This window comes from Hyposmocoma kahamanoa, unplaced genomic scaffold (genome assembly GCF_003589595.1).
Source record: "Hyposmocoma kahamanoa isolate Upper Pololo Valley unplaced genomic scaffold, ASM358959v1 62, whole genome shotgun sequence".
In the NCBI taxonomy this organism is placed as follows: Eukaryota; Metazoa; Arthropoda; class Insecta; order Lepidoptera; family Cosmopterigidae; genus Hyposmocoma; species Hyposmocoma kahamanoa.
In genome coordinates this window covers 22,678,910-22,695,916 of record NW_020653850.1, presented here as the reverse complement: position 1 = coordinate 22,695,916, position 17,007 = coordinate 22,678,910, and the positions used below count along the sequence as shown (strand labels likewise).

The window sequence follows — 17,007 nt, the reverse complement described above, 5'->3', positions numbered from 1 at the left end:
AATGGCTATAGATGTCTTTTTTTAGCGGTGAATAGTAAGTGATCCTATTACTCCATGCGATTGATTCTATTCTGCCTCCGTGGCCGAACGGTTACCATACTGGATTGCCACGCAGAGGTCCCAGGTTTGACTCCCGGACCGGGAGAAATATTTGTATGACCTACATTTATTTCTCTCGTGAGTTTGGGTGTAATTTGTGGTTGTCTATGCGTGTGTCCATGGCACCCGCGACACAGGGTTGCCCTAGTGCGGGGTTATGTTGAGTGTGTGCGTTATTATTATTATTATTATTATTCACCCTGTTCAAACGTTTGTACCCCATCTCGTGATTTCTATACACTACATTTTATTTTTATGTGTAGGTGCATGGGTTGATGCAGTAAACATTCTGCCCTGTGTATGCTAATAATTAATGGATAATTATATATATGACCTTTACGAACCCCTATGACGCAGATAGCAACAAGCATGAGTGATAATAGTGTAAAAATATCGTGGAAGAAATGTAGTCTATTTTCTTTTTTGTACAGGATTTTAGGATATAATTTATAGCAAGATGAAGAGAGATTCGTGAGTTAACAAGGAGACTTTAAAAAGTTGAATGTAATGAAATAGTGTTTCCAAAATCGGTCTTGGTCTGGTTTTTACATTTTTGCAAGACCGAAACTGACTCAGCAAGATTTGAGCAGGAACAAGACCAAATCTAAGAGTTTTCTTGCGTTTGGCAGTAACGTCAAACTGAGACATGGGCGTCAGGTATTTAATGCATTTTGTTTCAAATCAATATCGTTATTAATAGAATATTCCTAGTATAGGTATCAAAACAAGAATTGTTTCTAAGATAAAAGTTAGGAATCCCTTGTACTATGAGTACGAGAGCAACGGAATTTACTCCGGGGTACTACCCAAAACAATCAGACCAAAACCAATTCAGAAAAGTTCATATCCTAAATTGTTCCTACCGGGGATCGAACTCGGGACCTCCTCCTCCAGCGTCCATAATTGAAACCGTTGGGCCCCCGAGATCGTCATTTAGTCATAGTACGTTGGTTGTTATAACACGTAAATGTATTGTGTCAATAACCATAGTTTTCGTTAGTAGTTAGTTTAATATACATAAAATAATAAGTACCTATGATAAAAGTGTACCAACAAAAGCACAAGTTAGTGAAAAAAATAAACTAAATAACGAGTTGAAGCGCTCCCGCGAGTGGGGTTATAATTTACTCAACTAAATAAACAATTTATTGATCTTATGACGGAATTTTACGTTTGCCTAGAATAATAACCAACCAATGTGATAATAGTATTTTTTTTGTCATTTGGTTGGCTTTCATTATACCCAGGTCAATATGTGTTTTGTAGCTGCTGTGCTACGTTGTTCTAAAACCAAACCCATTGTCACTTTTTGCAAAAATAATAAAATAATAGGGGTTAAAGTATGAAATTGCCGATTTGTACTGAAAATCTAAATTGTTTATTTTTTAAATTTTTAACAAATTTATTTAATCAAAATAGTTGCCATTATTATCTATACATTGCTGCCATCTAATGGGAAGGTTATTAATGCCTTTGCGATAGAACTCCGACGATCTAGACTGCACAAACTGTGTGAAAGCATTTTGTACTGCCTCCTGGGAAGAAAACTTCTTGTCACGTAGATAATTGTCCAAATCACGAAAAAAATGGTAGTCCGTTGGAGCAAGGTCTGGTGAATACAGAGGATGACGAATGGTTTCTAACTGCAGTTCCTGAAGGGTCAAAATGGTTTCTCGTGCTGTGTGAGGTCTCGCGTTGTCGTGGAGCAATAATGGTGAAGATCGATTCATGAGTCGGGGCTGTTTTACTGCTAGTTTTGTCAACATGGTTCGGAGTTCGGCACAATAGACATCTGCCGTTATTGCTTGACCAGATCGGAGAAAACTATAGTGAATAACACCATGCTGAGACCATCAAACAGTTACCATTACCTTTTTATTGGTAAGTTTTGCTTTAGGACACTGTTGTGGCATTTGACCTGGGGTCAGCCATTGCATTTTTCTTTTCCGGTTATCATAAAGAATCCACTTTTCATCACATGTTACAATTCGATCCAATATTCCTTCATTTCTGTACCGGTTCAACAAGGCAACACAAGTTTCAACACGCGTTTCTTTCTGCAGATCAGTCAAATCATGAGGCACCCATTTTTCGTATTTTTTTATTTTATTGATTTGACGCAAGTGAGTCAATATTGTGGGTAAGGTAACGTTAAACCATGCCGCTAATTCCTGGGTAGTTTGACTAGGATCGGCTTCCACTATCTCTCTTAATTCATCGTTATTCACCTGTGTGGGCGGTCTTCCTCGTGGCTCGTTCTTTAAGTCGAAATTTCCATCACGAAAGCGTTTAAACCAAAATCGCACGGTGCGTTCATTAGTAGACCCCTCTCCAAATGCAGCATTGATATTGCGGGCTGTTTCTGCCGCGTTAGTTCCGCGTCGGAACTCGTATCCAAAAATCACTCGAATTTTCGCAGTATCCATCTTTCTTGTCTAAATTGAATAACAAAAACAATTGAAAGTCGATATTCAAATGTTTCAAATTAAAAAAAAAAAAAATCACAGAAACCATTTGAAAAAAGTTTCATTCGAAAACCTCAAACCATGAAGATTCTATGAAAATTCAAAGAACCTATTGCAATAAAACGGCAATTTCATACTTTAACCCCTAATAATATACGATAATTTGGTAAGTAGTAATAGGAAAGTGCAAGATTTGCCGGAGTCATGTAGCAAGATCTAGACCAAGACCCGATATACCAAGACAAGAACATTGGTCTTGCGCACCCAGTATTGTCTGGGTTTAGTCTCATGCTGGTCTTGTCTTGGGCAACATTAACATCAAATTTCCGCCTAAAAAACCAACGTTTTCGCCATTAGGGAAAACAATTATTTTTAAAGGTATTTTGCTTCTGTTATTTCACAAACCTTCTAAAATGAAAAACAAAGGTTAAAAAAAACATCCTTTTAAGTTTGATATAATAACAACCCATTAAAACAAAATTCATAATTTGGCATCAGTTTGAGAATTTAATTAAAAATTCTGTCCCTCTCCTTCTATTTTTCGGCTTCCTTGTTTAGGGTCATCACACCACGAAACGCGGTTAGGTTAAAATAAATAAAAAAACATAATAAACACAGGGATACGAAAGAACATATTGAAAATACTAAGACAGGGATTTCTTTTTATTTACAGTGATTGAGTCGTTAACACTGTGAGTACAATGGTATTTTATATAACATCAAGTGACGGAACCCCTAGTGGTAAACGACACGTCTGTCCATAACAGTTGCAGTGTCACTGAAAGCGTTCAAAGCTGTAATTTGTCAAGCACCTTTAACCTTCAAAACCGGAACGCAGTAATGCTCATATTACCGCTTGACGGCAGAAACAGGTAAGGTGGTAGTACGAAAATCCGCATCCATAGTATTGCGCGTACATCGTGTCTTGTGTAAAATGTATTCAATACAAAACACACCTTTGCGCGCACTGTACGTGCAAACCTTAAACGCCCCGTGAACGCACCACCGTTCGTATTTGCGGTCTTATAGTTAAAGGTATTTGTAGCAGGTTTTTGTCTGGAGTGGCATCCCTATCCGAGATCCAGTAAGACGCGGTTTCGCCCAGTTTTCATATTACTTCACTTGATATTGTTCTTGTAGACCTTTCGGTTTGTCGGCTTTGTAAAACATTGGGACAAAAAGGCAATTAGTGTGGGAGTAAGATTTTTTACAAAAAAAAAATTGATACGGTTGTAAAACTCCGATTAGCGGAAGTCTTAACTGTTTGAGATTAAGAACGTAGAACAGTTGTAGCTATTTTCTAAATATTTCGTGCTTCAATTTCAACGATTTTCCATTTTAATTTGCTCGTGATATATTATATAGCCTATCTAAGTATTTACGAGTCGAATTTAATTGCGTTCGTCGTTTTGTCAAAACAATATAAACCCAAATACAAACAAAACAATAAAATTCCAGAAGGACCATTTCATTTTAAGCAGATTCTAAAATTGTAACGACAATGTTTCAATTAATGTTACGATTTACTGTTTTATTGAAGTCGGTTATACGGCTGCATGGTTCGATTCCTTTGCCTCATTTACGACGGAGAAGACACGCTGGCGGCCATTTGTAATTTATTAGCACCACAAAATGGCGACTTGTTGGAGTCGACGGAAATATCTAAAATTTATGTCTGCAATCAATTGAATATTCAAAATTGAATTTTGTAAGTATCTGAAATAGATTGTTTGAAACTAATTGTTTTTATTTATGACATACTCAAGAATTTGGCAGATATAATTGTAATGTCATTTCTTTATAAATTACTGAAGATTTATGTTTATACTTTCAAAAGTGTTTACAGTGACATTGGTCGTAATTTTATATAATATCTAGTGATGGAGCGAACAAGTCGTGGTAAGCAACACGCTTGTCCGTAACAGTTGCAGTGCCACTCAGAGCTTTAAACTGCAAAGATCTGAGGGGCACTGCCACTGCGCCCGTCACCATGAGACATAACTTGACAAGTCCCATGTGCCTGTAATTTCACCAGCACCCTTAGCCTTCAAAACCGTAACAATTGGTAAGGTGGCAGTACTACCCTGAACAAACTCTGTCACAAGGAGCTCTGCTGCTACTAAATATCATCATGTGTCAGATTTTTGTCGTTAATTGCATCTTTCGTCATTTACATAGTGTTCAAATTTCAGTTTAAGGACGTCACAGTTTGTATAGCTCAATCTGTTAACCGAGTTTACTAGTTTATCAAAACTAAACCCTTTATTTCGATAAGAGTTTTCAACTTATCGATCTATTTTCCTACGATCGCCGGATGTTTGCTTCCCATAATTTACGTCTTTCCCGTTATCCAATACTTTTGACGCAAACGAATAACACCTTTCATCTTGTAAACAAATCTGTTCGCTTTCTTTCGCTATGTGCAAAACAGGGATATTGTAGTTGGTATTGAAAGGGTACGGGTCCTGATTTGTTATTTCTCTTAAATATTTCTATAGACGGTTGAGGTATTCAAATTCAATTAACTTTTTTTATGATCGAGTAACGGGATGAATAAATCGTGCGCATGTTGCGCTTTAAACCGCAAAAATCTGAGAGGCACTGCCACTGGTCCCGTCACCCTGAGTTATAAGTTGACAAGTCTCATGTGCCTATAATTTCACCAACATCCGATTCATATTCTTTCAGTCACACAGCCACCGAAACAATGAATTTATTGCAAACCAAATTTCCCGATCAGATTTTACGAAATTCAGCCGTTAAGTGGCTAGCTCGATCATGTGATTTAACACCGCTGGGTTATTTTATATGGGGTTATGTTAAAGACAGAGTCTATACGGAGCCAATCGAATCGATTGCAGACTTAAAACTCAAAGCTCGTGAAGTGATTAACGAAATGGACCCACCATTTTGTCAAAAAGTGATTAAAAACTTTGATGAAAGAATCGACATCTGTAACTGTGGTCGTGGTGAGCATTTATCAGATATCATTATTCATTCACAATTGCCAAACCTTACTTTTCTTAATACAATAAAACAAAGTTCTTGTTGAAAAACCCTATACAAATGTAGAAAACTCAGACCCACTTCAAGTGTCACTTGTGCACTAAGTCCGATTCTAATCTGAGAAAAATACGAATATCACTTGTACACCTAGAGATGAAACGATCCCCGTGACCGTCATTTCTCGGACTTTGGACGTGTGCGCAAACGGTCTTACCCTTCAAAACTAGATCGCCGTAATACTCACATTAATATTTGGCGACAGAAATATATATGATGGCAGCGCTTCACTGCAACAAGGAACTCTATGCCGCTTGCGATAAGGCCAGTCCAAAGTGTCATGTTTGATGTGCCCTTGGCTGTACCTAACCTGATACATGTTGTAACGGAACGGTAGACTAGTGAGAGTTCCCCAGTATTGTTCCATATACATATATTACTTAGTTTTTCAGCATCATCATCGTCAATCCACATACCTTCCAGTGCTGAGCACGGGTCTCCTCTAGGGAGAGAGTTTTGGTTGGATGTAGGCTAAACTGTATGTGACTCAAAATTACTGAATGGCGCTTGGACACGAACCTTGCGCCGTCTTCATATTATATCGTACTTAAAAATATATATATATGTATAAGTAAAATTGTATGTGTACATTATACATATCGACCCCTCCTACGTAAAGTATCGTATGTCGAAATTGCCTAGTCTACAGGGGTCTTACAGGTTTGAATTCACGGAAATGGGCATAACACGTGACTTCAGTATTTCACAGTTTTATTCGGCAAAGGACGTTACTCACATAGAATGATCATCTAATAGATCATCTAACCGATATCTAGAATTTTATAATACTCTATGTGAGTTTGCCGAATAAAACTAAGAAATGCTAAAGTCACAAGTTATGCTCATATTAAAACACCCCCTGCAAACTTGGCTATTTCGACATAAGGTAGTTTACGTAGGAGGAGTCGATGTATGTGAGATTGTAGACAATACATAAACGGAGTGTCTAAATTATTTCTTTAATTTATTCGTCAAACAACGTAACACAAAACTGGCAACTTTTGAAACACCGCTTATTTCATTATTATCTCCAAGCAAAGGTAGAAACACAAACAGCCTACAATTAAATAAGAAAGTACAACTATTAACTGCTATTAGTATATAGTACAGCGAATAGTTGTATATATATTTTATAATAGTAAGTGACGGGATTAATAAGTCGTGCGTCCGACTGGGTAAGTGACACGTATGATCACAAAGATCTGATGAGCACCCGACACCCTGAGACATAAGTTGACGTCATGTGCCTGTAATTTCATCAGCACCCTTACCCTTCAAAACCGGAACGCAGTAATTGTCACATTACTGCTTGGCGGCAGAAATAGGTAAGGTGGTACTAGGTACTTCTCTGGATGAACTCTTACATAAGGTGCTCTACTGTTACTAATACATATTTACTTTGTTGCTGGGGAAGATACAGTATATTAATGCCAAATAAATGATAAGTACCAGGAGATCGACTCCGACTACCTATTTACAGCCTTGGCCCGTGAGGTCCCAGTGCCCTTTATCTGTACAAAATTTTATCGAAAAAATTGATAGACTGTCTGGGAAACCCAAGCGCCGGCAGCCACCTTGCCCAACGCATTAGACAAAGGGGAAAGGTTGCCAGCATCTTGGGCATCTTGCCGCGAGGACCCAATTTTATTAATATAATTTAAAATCCTAGTTTTACTTTCTAGTATTCGAGCTTTTGCTTTGTTTTTTACCTTATCTGTGTATTATCAAAATAAACATAATTAATTCCTCTTTAAAAAAAAAAATTATGCTTAAAACTTATTCAAATTCAAAATACTTTTCATTTCAAAGGTAAATAAATTATATTTCAATGAGCCAAAATTGATTAAACATCAGTACTTACTCGTAAGAGGTATTAACCTCTTATAACAATGAGTAAGAAACTCTAGTGATTGTAATTATAAATTTATAAATAGATATATTGATTCACATTTATCATTTACAATAATTACATAAGTAGGTTATTAGTAGAAAGAATTGGAATGTGTTAAATGGCTCATTTCTGTGGATTTTTTTCTTCCAAGTGCGCAGAAGCTGATGTATAATATATTTTTCTCTTAAGTTTTTTTTAACTCTGTAGGGACACATGTTATGACGTAACGTTTGAATGTGCAACCGTCGAGCACCCGGGTGCGCTTCCAGCAACTTTCCTCGCCATAAGTGGTTCCGAGTAAACCTGTGTAAATTGTGTAGGTACTTCCTCTGTACCGTACAGTGGACAATAAAAGTGTGACAACTAAATTATCATAGAGTTTTGGCTTTGATTGGAATCCCAATAGTGAACACGTTAAATTCCGGTGGTTGATAGAACCACTCCTAAAGTTTCTAAAACACTATAATCACGTGGCGACCATGAAAAACCGCGACTATGTGACTTATAATAAGGCTAGAAACTGGACGACAGCGGACTACGGCGCGCAGGTGGCGTCAGCGATGCGGGTGGAGCGGTTTACGCGACTTAATCAAAATGCCTAAGCTGTTCTCGACGGCGGTACAAGAGTGTCCCGCTCCAGTTAAGCGGTGAATGAGCGTTCGTAAACCCATAGTGTTGAAATTTTTGTTTGAGAATACAAACATACTCAATTTTGGATCCAGAATAATTATAACATTTTTATTATTATAATGTTTTTAAAAATTATAACAATTTTGAAATGTAAATTTATGTATGTACCTAGTTAATGAGCAAATTATAATTTATTTTAAGACATAAATGTAATGTAAAAGTAATGTGTGACTGTAATTGCAAAAACAACAATATAAGCAATTAACTTTATTAGCAAACTGTGTTAAAGTTTTTGCTACGCCCTAACAGGGTATCACATGCATGTACCAAATTTAATTGTAAGTTTTATTTGTAACACCATGTGAAGTGCAAAATAAATGAAATGAAATGAAATGAAATGAAATTAAAAAAACTGACCTGAATAGTTTGTGGAATTACATCTATTTGCCAAGATTTATTGTTTTCTGTTACTGGAACCGGAATCATACCCTAGTTTCCCACTGTGTGAGTGGAATATTTTTTTCAAATTTAAATGGGACCAATACCGAGGTACCTTCTTTGTAACAAAAAAAGAATCATCAAAATCGGTTCACAAATGCCGGAGTGATCGTGTAAGACACACACAAAAATGCAGCCGAATTGAGAACCTCCTTTATTCAATGCCTGTTATATTATAGTCAAGTTCAGTAAAAGTGTCGCGGAAGCCCTTTCTCATTCAATTTTGATGTCAATAAAAATGTACGTAAAAGAGCTGTCTGTGTGGGATTCGGAAATATGGAAATAAAATCTATTTTTGCCCTGAAATGCGCAGGAAATGTTAAATTTCGAATTGCATTGCTTTATTATTCAGAATTCACGTGTATCTATAAATACGGCAGTAGAAACAGTTGTACTTTTGGTACACAGCTCTAGATGTCATAGGATGAGTCATCGACACGGCTCAAAAAAATTTTGAAGTTCCAAACGCAGAATTTGAATTAGTTTACTTTAGCTATTTCAACAGTTTTACGTGACATTGAGCTTTTCTGAATTTATGACCTTTAGAAGCATGCTGACATAAATATAAAAACTGTAGATATTTTATTATAGGACTTGATTTTAAAATGTGACTTTTGTTGATAAAACGTATTATATTGAGATTGTTGTAGTAATATTTTTATTGTTCTTTAAAATAACGTATCTAATGGCAGGAGCTTAGCCGGCTACATATATTTATAATCTCAGTACAGAGTACTAAAAAAACCGACCTCAAAAGTACGTGGAATTACGTCTATTTGCTAAGTTTCGTTGAAATATCCCCTAGTTCGCCACTATACAGGACTTGATACTGGAGATAATAAAAATAAATTCTCACTACGACACTACTCAAAGTATATAGAGAGAAAAACGCCTTGAATTGGAGAAATAGCAAAATCAACTAAATAATTGCTAAAAGTAATTGCTCCTAAGTTAAAATTAGGCGCTATTTATAAAAATGAATCTTCATGCGTGAACAGCCACCCTTTGAGGTGGATGATTATCTTCGAAATGAAATGGGACCACTATGGAAATACACCCTTTCCAACAAAAAAAGAATCATGAAAATCGGTTCACAAATACCGGAGTTATCGCGTAACATACATACAAAAAAAAAGACATACAGTCGAATTGAGAACCTCCTTTTTTGAAGTCGGTTAAAAAAAGTAAAAGATTTAGATGTAACAAGGTTAAACTAATTTGTGGTTCTTATCTAGTGGCAGTAGAAATACTGTCATCTTACTTATTTCTACCGCCAAGCAGTAATGTGAGCATTACTGGGTTCTGATTTGGAAGGGTAAGGGTGCTGGTGAATTTACAGGCACATGGGACTTAACTTATGTCACAGGGTGGCGGACGAAGTGGCAGTGCCCCCAAGATCTTTGCGATTTGAAGCTCTGATTGGCACTGCAGCTGTTACAAATAGGCGTGTCGCACACTACCAGGCGTACGACTTGTTTGTCCCGTCACTTGATACAAAAAATATTATATTTGTTTATTTTTCAACCAACAATTGATTTTAAATGATCAGACGCCCGAATGTCTTACCCTTCCGGTTCTCTATTGTAAAGAAAGAAAGGAAGAAGGAAAGAAAGAATGAAAGAAATTTCATATTCATTAAATTTGTGCTCAATTTCATATATACTTTTAAATCTAATACTTAAGACTAAAACTGTTGTTTTAAATTACTCAGTCACTTGTGACTAAGTAATTTTAAGTTAGTAAGTGTGCGTAGTGACGCAAAAGAGGAAAACGATACGACTCGGTAATATGTCTATCTCGGGCGAGATCGACGCTGATTTTCAGTAGTTCCTGTTTCAGCGTTGGATGATCCTAAGGAAATGGTACCTACATACTGTGTGTATCCTCTATTCACGCATTTACAATAGAATATTATTATGTAAAAGCTACAAGAAAATATATGCAAATACGAAATAAGTTACAAGGCAAGAGTTAGGAACATCCGGCATCATCATCTTTCATTAAATTTTTAAATACAGACATTGAGATATTGTGCTTGATAAACTTCTTTTCGTCTCTACTCTTAACGCCTCCATTACCTTCTTTCCGCCCAAGTGGTTGTTGTTGATTGCATTTTAACTATTTGAACTCGATGACATTCAACTTACATTATATAATATTGTCGTGGTTTGCCAGTTTCCTGTTAAATAATAATAAACATATATTTCAGACATAACAAATCCGTAGAATTACACTAATGTTAAATTAGAATTAAATGTTATGCATTAGATATAACTTCTTACATACAATGAATAGGTACTTAATTATTCATAATTGAAATCCAATGTCGCAGTATGGACCAGTCGCAACTACGAGCTAGAGCAGCTATAATGACATTAGTACTATCTAGCACTCTCTGTCTAAGAGAAGCAACCCTCTTTCTATGCACAGCAGCAAACCCGTCCGTACGTGCTAACAAAATCATTTTAGATGCACTACAGTGTCTTGTCAATTTAAACATAGCTCTAAATACATCATTATATTGAACGCGGATGACATTGTACTCTTAACTACACGTATATAGTATCTGTCAGTACGACCTAAAGAGCGTTACTTTAACTTGATATGAATAGAGCTCAAATCTCCTGGCCAACATATTACCACGCATTGCCAATCCTTTCTCGCTCAATACCATCATTATCACTAAGACTTTCAGTAAGTACATGACCAAGATAACGGAATTTATTCACCCTAACCAACCTGCTACCATTCAGACACATATTATATGTATACTTTTTAAAATATACGCATTTAAAAATTAAAAATTTTGCAGACTATAGGAAAATGTTGAAAAGCTTATAGCACTGTACAATTCAACTAAGATATTTTTCTGTTTAGATTATATAAGGGTTCCAATTTGTTGTTAAAGTCTGACAAGATCCTTTCAAACATAAATCTTAGTTTGTTTTTCTTTTTCATTGCTATTGATAACGCCTTTTCAATTTCGTCGTTAGTACACCTTAAAATATACAAACTATCACTTTTTATATTGAAAGTTTAAACGGTATGCAAATGCCGCAAGGTGCAATTTCCATCAGACGTTGCCAGTTTGCTTAGCGCTTTTTCTAGTACCTTGACTCTTCCACTAATTAACATCGGTACAAAAGACTGTTCATTGCAAAATGAACTGATTGCCATCAATATCATTCAGTTCAAGTTGATAAAGTTATGGCTTATTTTAAAGTATATTTATATAATATTTTGTAATACAATTTTGGTATACCGAATCGACTGGTGATTTCAAGCAGCGAAATAAAAATCTTTCATGTTTGCATCCAATATCAGTCAAATAACAACAGACACTTTTAGTTAAACATACAAATTCTTAGAAAACCTGATTTTTCATAAACATTTTCAGTTCATATCTTAGCCATGAAAACACTGTTCCGGTCTGCTGTAAACAAGCTCGAGAATGGAAGTATTTTCAAATAATTCGCGCGCTCTATTTCGATTAACCTCAAAACACAAGAAGCCTCACAAAAGGCCGGATTGCACATAAATATTCCCGGACACCCCGAGCGGTTCAATATTCGGTCGGCAATATTCGGCACTCCAGTGGTGATTATGTTTTCAATTAAACTCGACGCGTCAACCCTAGCGTGCACGTGAAATTGTTTTCCTTTATGAATTTTGTTTTTAGGCAATACGCGACACAACATATTAATACAGCAAGGAGTTGCAAGACCGTTGGCAACAGTAGGTACTATAAAGTATAAATTTAATTTATATCTGTGAAATAAATAAATGTATAATTGTCTTAACGGCATCTCCGTGTTAGACCATACAAAAGAGGTGAAAACATAACTTCACTCATAAAAAGAATAATAAGGACAATATTCTTCAAACAGCTTTTCCCAGTATTCGACCTGTTCTTTGTCTGGAGACGAACTAACTACCAACTCGTTACCAATGTCCAGATATTGTTCTTCCGATGTAGTATAAGGTGGCCAGCGTGCTCCTAAAGAATCGTCTGGTGTTGGGTCCCTGAAAGGTGAAAAAATCCACATTTAATACATACGTGTACGTACGATCAACACTAATGATCGATATCGTATTGTCTTCATCCAAATACAAAGATTTCTAGACTACAGATTAAGAAGAGACTGGAAAACGGTGGTCTGAATGAATTTGGTTAAATTTTTAGTACCAGTTATTTTGTGAACTCACCCGAATTTGGCGAAATTGGTCCAAAGTTTCACGACATTGTTAATTAGTTTGTAAGTTTTTGAATTCTGGTCAACTTTTATTGGCAACATTTTCATGTTGAATATATAGGGCAAATCGTCCCCGTGGCACACTACGGGTTTTGCGCCTAAAATCTTTTCGAAGCCGAAAATATGTCCCATTAAATTCAACTCAGAAGTGCAAGTAAATTTATAAAACAATGCTTTGTTCTTCTTACATATCATTTTTGAAAATTGTACTATCTGATAGTTAAACATATTCATTCCGATGAACTTGACTAATTGTTCCAAGTTTTCCATAGAAACTTTATTTTTGCCAAAGTAAAAGTTTTTCATCATCCTTCCTACTTCTAGAACTTCACGTAAAGGACAATTAATTACAATTTCTTTAGGGACAAGAAAATCATTGTAATAATTTGCCTGTTCAAGCATCTTTTGTATATCGACACCATACAACCCCATGAGTCCTTCGTGTTCACAGTAGCCCGCTATAACTTGTACTCCCTCATGAATTCCGTTTCGTAGAGCATCATTGACATCTCCGTAGAAAAATCTTTCGTTGTCACCGAATTCCTTTTCATCGACAATATTTAACTGCGGTTCATTTGACTCCTTTGCTTTTTCAGAGAGTGTTATGTGCGCTTTAAGTTGGACAAGATTCTCTTTAGGTTGAGATTTGAAAAACATCGTAAGTTCGTCGATGTCCTGGGAATGGAATCCTAATTTCCGCGCGAAAGCTATAGCTCTTTCACGAGGTTCAAAACTTTGCGCCCAAAAGCAAGTGGCAGAACCACTTTGAGCAATAGCTCTTTTAAATAATCCTTTACTCATAGGCGATATCAAATGGAATACAACACTAGCTGCTCCAGCGCTTTCTCCAAAAATGGTGATGTTATCGGGATCACCTCCAAAATTGCTAATATTTTTCTTGATCCACCTGAGCGCAGCAACTTGATCTTTCATGCCCGCGTTACCGGGTATCTCCTCAGTGTCAAGGCAAAGAAAGCCTAGAATGTCGACTCTATAATTGATAGTAACAAGCACCACATTTTCTTTGACAAGAAACTCAGGTCCATATATATTATCATTGCCACTGCCGCACATAAACCCTCCTCCATGTATGAAAACCATTATTGGAAGTGATGACGATGGTTTTATATCTGGTGTGTATACATTAAGATATAGGCAATCTTCGCTCCCCTCTGGCTTTGAACCAGGTATTATCATATCTACTTGATAAGATATTGGTCCGTGTTCCTTGGCACTGCGTACCCCAGACCATGGTTTCAGTGGTTGCGGAGCCTGAAAATATTTATTTAATTTATTGATTAGTTTTTATGCAGAGGTATTAACTGATGCCAATTATGAATTTGTAATTTAAGAAAACAGGGGTAAATTCATGTAAGCTGTTGTTTCTTTACTATTTTGCAATGATGAATGATTTCTGTAAGTACGGTTAAATTACTATAATATAGGTATTAATTTTAAAGAGCAACCCCTAGGGTTTCTTGATCATTCTTCTCAGGGGAATCTGCCTTACAAAAGAGCGCAAAGTGACGATTTCAAGTGTAATTTTCTTCTTACCTATGAAATAAAGATGCTTTAGACTTTTTTATTTTGATATTTTTTTATTCTAGTTCAGTGTACTTATTAGATACGACGTCACGGTAGGAACATAAGGACATATTCGTTTTCATGCTCCTACCAGTAGGAGCACCCAGTTGGAGCATAAGGAAACGGTTCTTCCATCTAAAGGGCAGTGTTAACATGTGTGCAATTTTATTGCTTTTTTTGAAAAAAATAACAAATGATCTTTTCCTTAGTTGACATTGCAATAAAAAAATAAGGTTATTACTTGGGGTTTGACCAATTTTTATCATGTTAATAAGTCAAACTCCGCCAGTACTACCGCTTTCTGCTTTTTGCGGAAGAAATTTTGTTCCTCTAAAACTCTTTGCTACAAAGACTTACATAGATATCGTTGGCCTTTAAGCTTTAGGAGCTTTAAGTTCGCGTCATCAAAGCTTGCAGTTACCAGAAAGCTAGCAGCTGCTTCCACCGGCAATGAGTTATTCAAAGGGGAAACTTTGCCAGCCACCTGGGCATGAGGCCCAAGGGTTCTCCATTCCCCGTTTAAGAGTGAAAACAACGATGTGAAAAGTAGAAAATTTATATTTCAAATCTTTGTTAAGCATGTGTATATTATTTTCTCTACGTAATGCTAAATTAATTAATTAATTCTTGTATAAAATATGATTGAAGATAAATATTAGCAAAATCAAAAATATTTCATTGTCACGCAATATAATGAAAGAAGGAAGAAAATGTACATTAATGATAAACAAAACATGGCAAATGTGTCTATGACTCGGCTACAGAATACTATATTTTTTTATTTATTTATTTATTTATTTATGTGATACTGAATAAAATGCTAACAGTTTCAATCCTCGAAGGCACATAATATTATGTATGATACTTTGACAGATCGATCCCTTCTACGTAAATAATCGTAAATCCAAATTTTCAACTTTACAGAAGAATGTTTTTTCATTGAAAGGACTGAAGTGAGCCTAATATGTGCAATTCTCGACGTTATTGCAATTAAATTAAATTAAATCTGATGCATAGTCATTATTTTTCATGCCTTATAGTTTTACTGCTGCGTATATTAAACCTGCATAAAAATAAAATTCGACATAAAACATTTTGAAGTATTGCTCCAAGTTTAAAAAAGCTTTTAAATAAGTAAAAGTCCTCAAATTGTGTCGAAACCTAGTTTAAATTGTCTATTTCTGTACCTAGTATATTTGTGTGAAAATGTTATATCATATAGGATCTCAAGAAAAAGGAAAATACTTTAGAAACAGCAAGTTTACTAGTTTTAAGCTCAATCCGCTTTATAAAGAAATCAGACGATATTTACATCAATGATTGGTGCATTGATTAACTATATTGTAAACAATAGAATAAACAACACAGTAAAATGAGAATTAAATATCATAAACAAAAGTGATCGTTAATGTACATCAGCTCTGCGATTGAGGGTGTATTTAATCTTTTTAAAAGATCTCTTTTTTTAAAATCTATTCAAATAAGAAATCTTTTTAAAAATTAGTCAGGCGCTCGATCCTTGTTACAAAAACCAGACATTTGCATGCTTCAAAAAACTAGACATTATAAGCATTGACTTACAATTATATGGACGTCGGGTCCGCGCTGAAAAGTGTCCGCACTTGTAAGGCGCTAAAATCGTATACAGAGCGCCAAACTCCTCTTTAGTCTTCATTTGTTCTACTGACAGCGCGATACTGCGATGACATTACAATTTAAATTTCGAATAGGTTGACTTGGGACATTTTTTTCGTGGTTTTTGTATTAGACCCTCCGTCCATTTATTTGTAAGTCAATGATTATAAGCGAAACATGTTTGTACTGGCATCGCCTCTTATCGTTACATCTTCTGTTACCATGTTTTAAGCAAAAAAACTAATTATTATTGTTATTACATAGCCTTCGCTGACATTGTCATAGTCAGTGTGAAGAACACATTGCCAATTAACAAGCGGATATACTGAGGTAAATATGACGTAATATGCAATAATACATAACTGCCTCCGTGGCCGAATGGTTACCATGCCGGGCCGGGAGAAATGTTTGTATGGCCTACATTTATTTATCTCGTGAGTTTGGGTGTAATTTGTGGTTGTCTATGTGTGTGTCCATGGCACCCGCGACACAGGGTTTCCCTAGTGCGGGGCTATGTTGAGTGTGTGCGTTGTTTATTTATTTAATGTAACTTTTTTATGAGAACAAACCGAACTCAAAAGTTTGTGGAATTACATCTATTTGCCAAGTTTTATTGAAATCGGTTACCGGAAAGTGCGCGAAAACGGATTCATCCCCTAGTTTGCCACCCTTAGAGGTGGAATATTTTCTTCAAATTTAAATAAGACCAATACTGAAGTAACCTTTTTCCAACAAAAAAAAAGAATTATTAAAATCCGTTCACAAATCGCGTAACATACATACAAAAAAAATACAAACGAATTGAGAACCTCCTCCTTTTTTTGAAATCGGTTAACAAAATCTAAAATATTTATTACTTTATTTATAAAAGATTTATTTATTACTTATA

At 35.7% G+C, this 17,007-nt stretch overlaps 2 protein-coding genes across 2 annotated transcripts in view; one reads left to right on the top strand and one right to left on the bottom strand.

Moving 5' to 3' along the window:
- LOC113229817 (muscarinic acetylcholine receptor DM1-like) overlaps positions 1-17,007 on the top strand; it is a 108,369-nt gene that overhangs the window by 16,742 nt on the left and 74,620 nt on the right. The gene's annotated exons all lie outside the window — the stretch shown is intronic.
- Positions 11,954-14,171, bottom strand: LOC113229391 (cholinesterase 1-like). The gene is made up of 2 exons (XM_026462962.1): positions 12,853-14,171; positions 11,954-12,669 (listed from the first exon to the last, which is right to left on the bottom strand). Exons 1-2 carry the CDS (start codon positions 14,094-14,096, stop codon positions 12,492-12,494), a joined length of 1,422 nt encoding a protein of 473 aa, XP_026318747.1. The 5' UTR covers positions 14,097-14,171; the 3' UTR covers positions 11,954-12,491.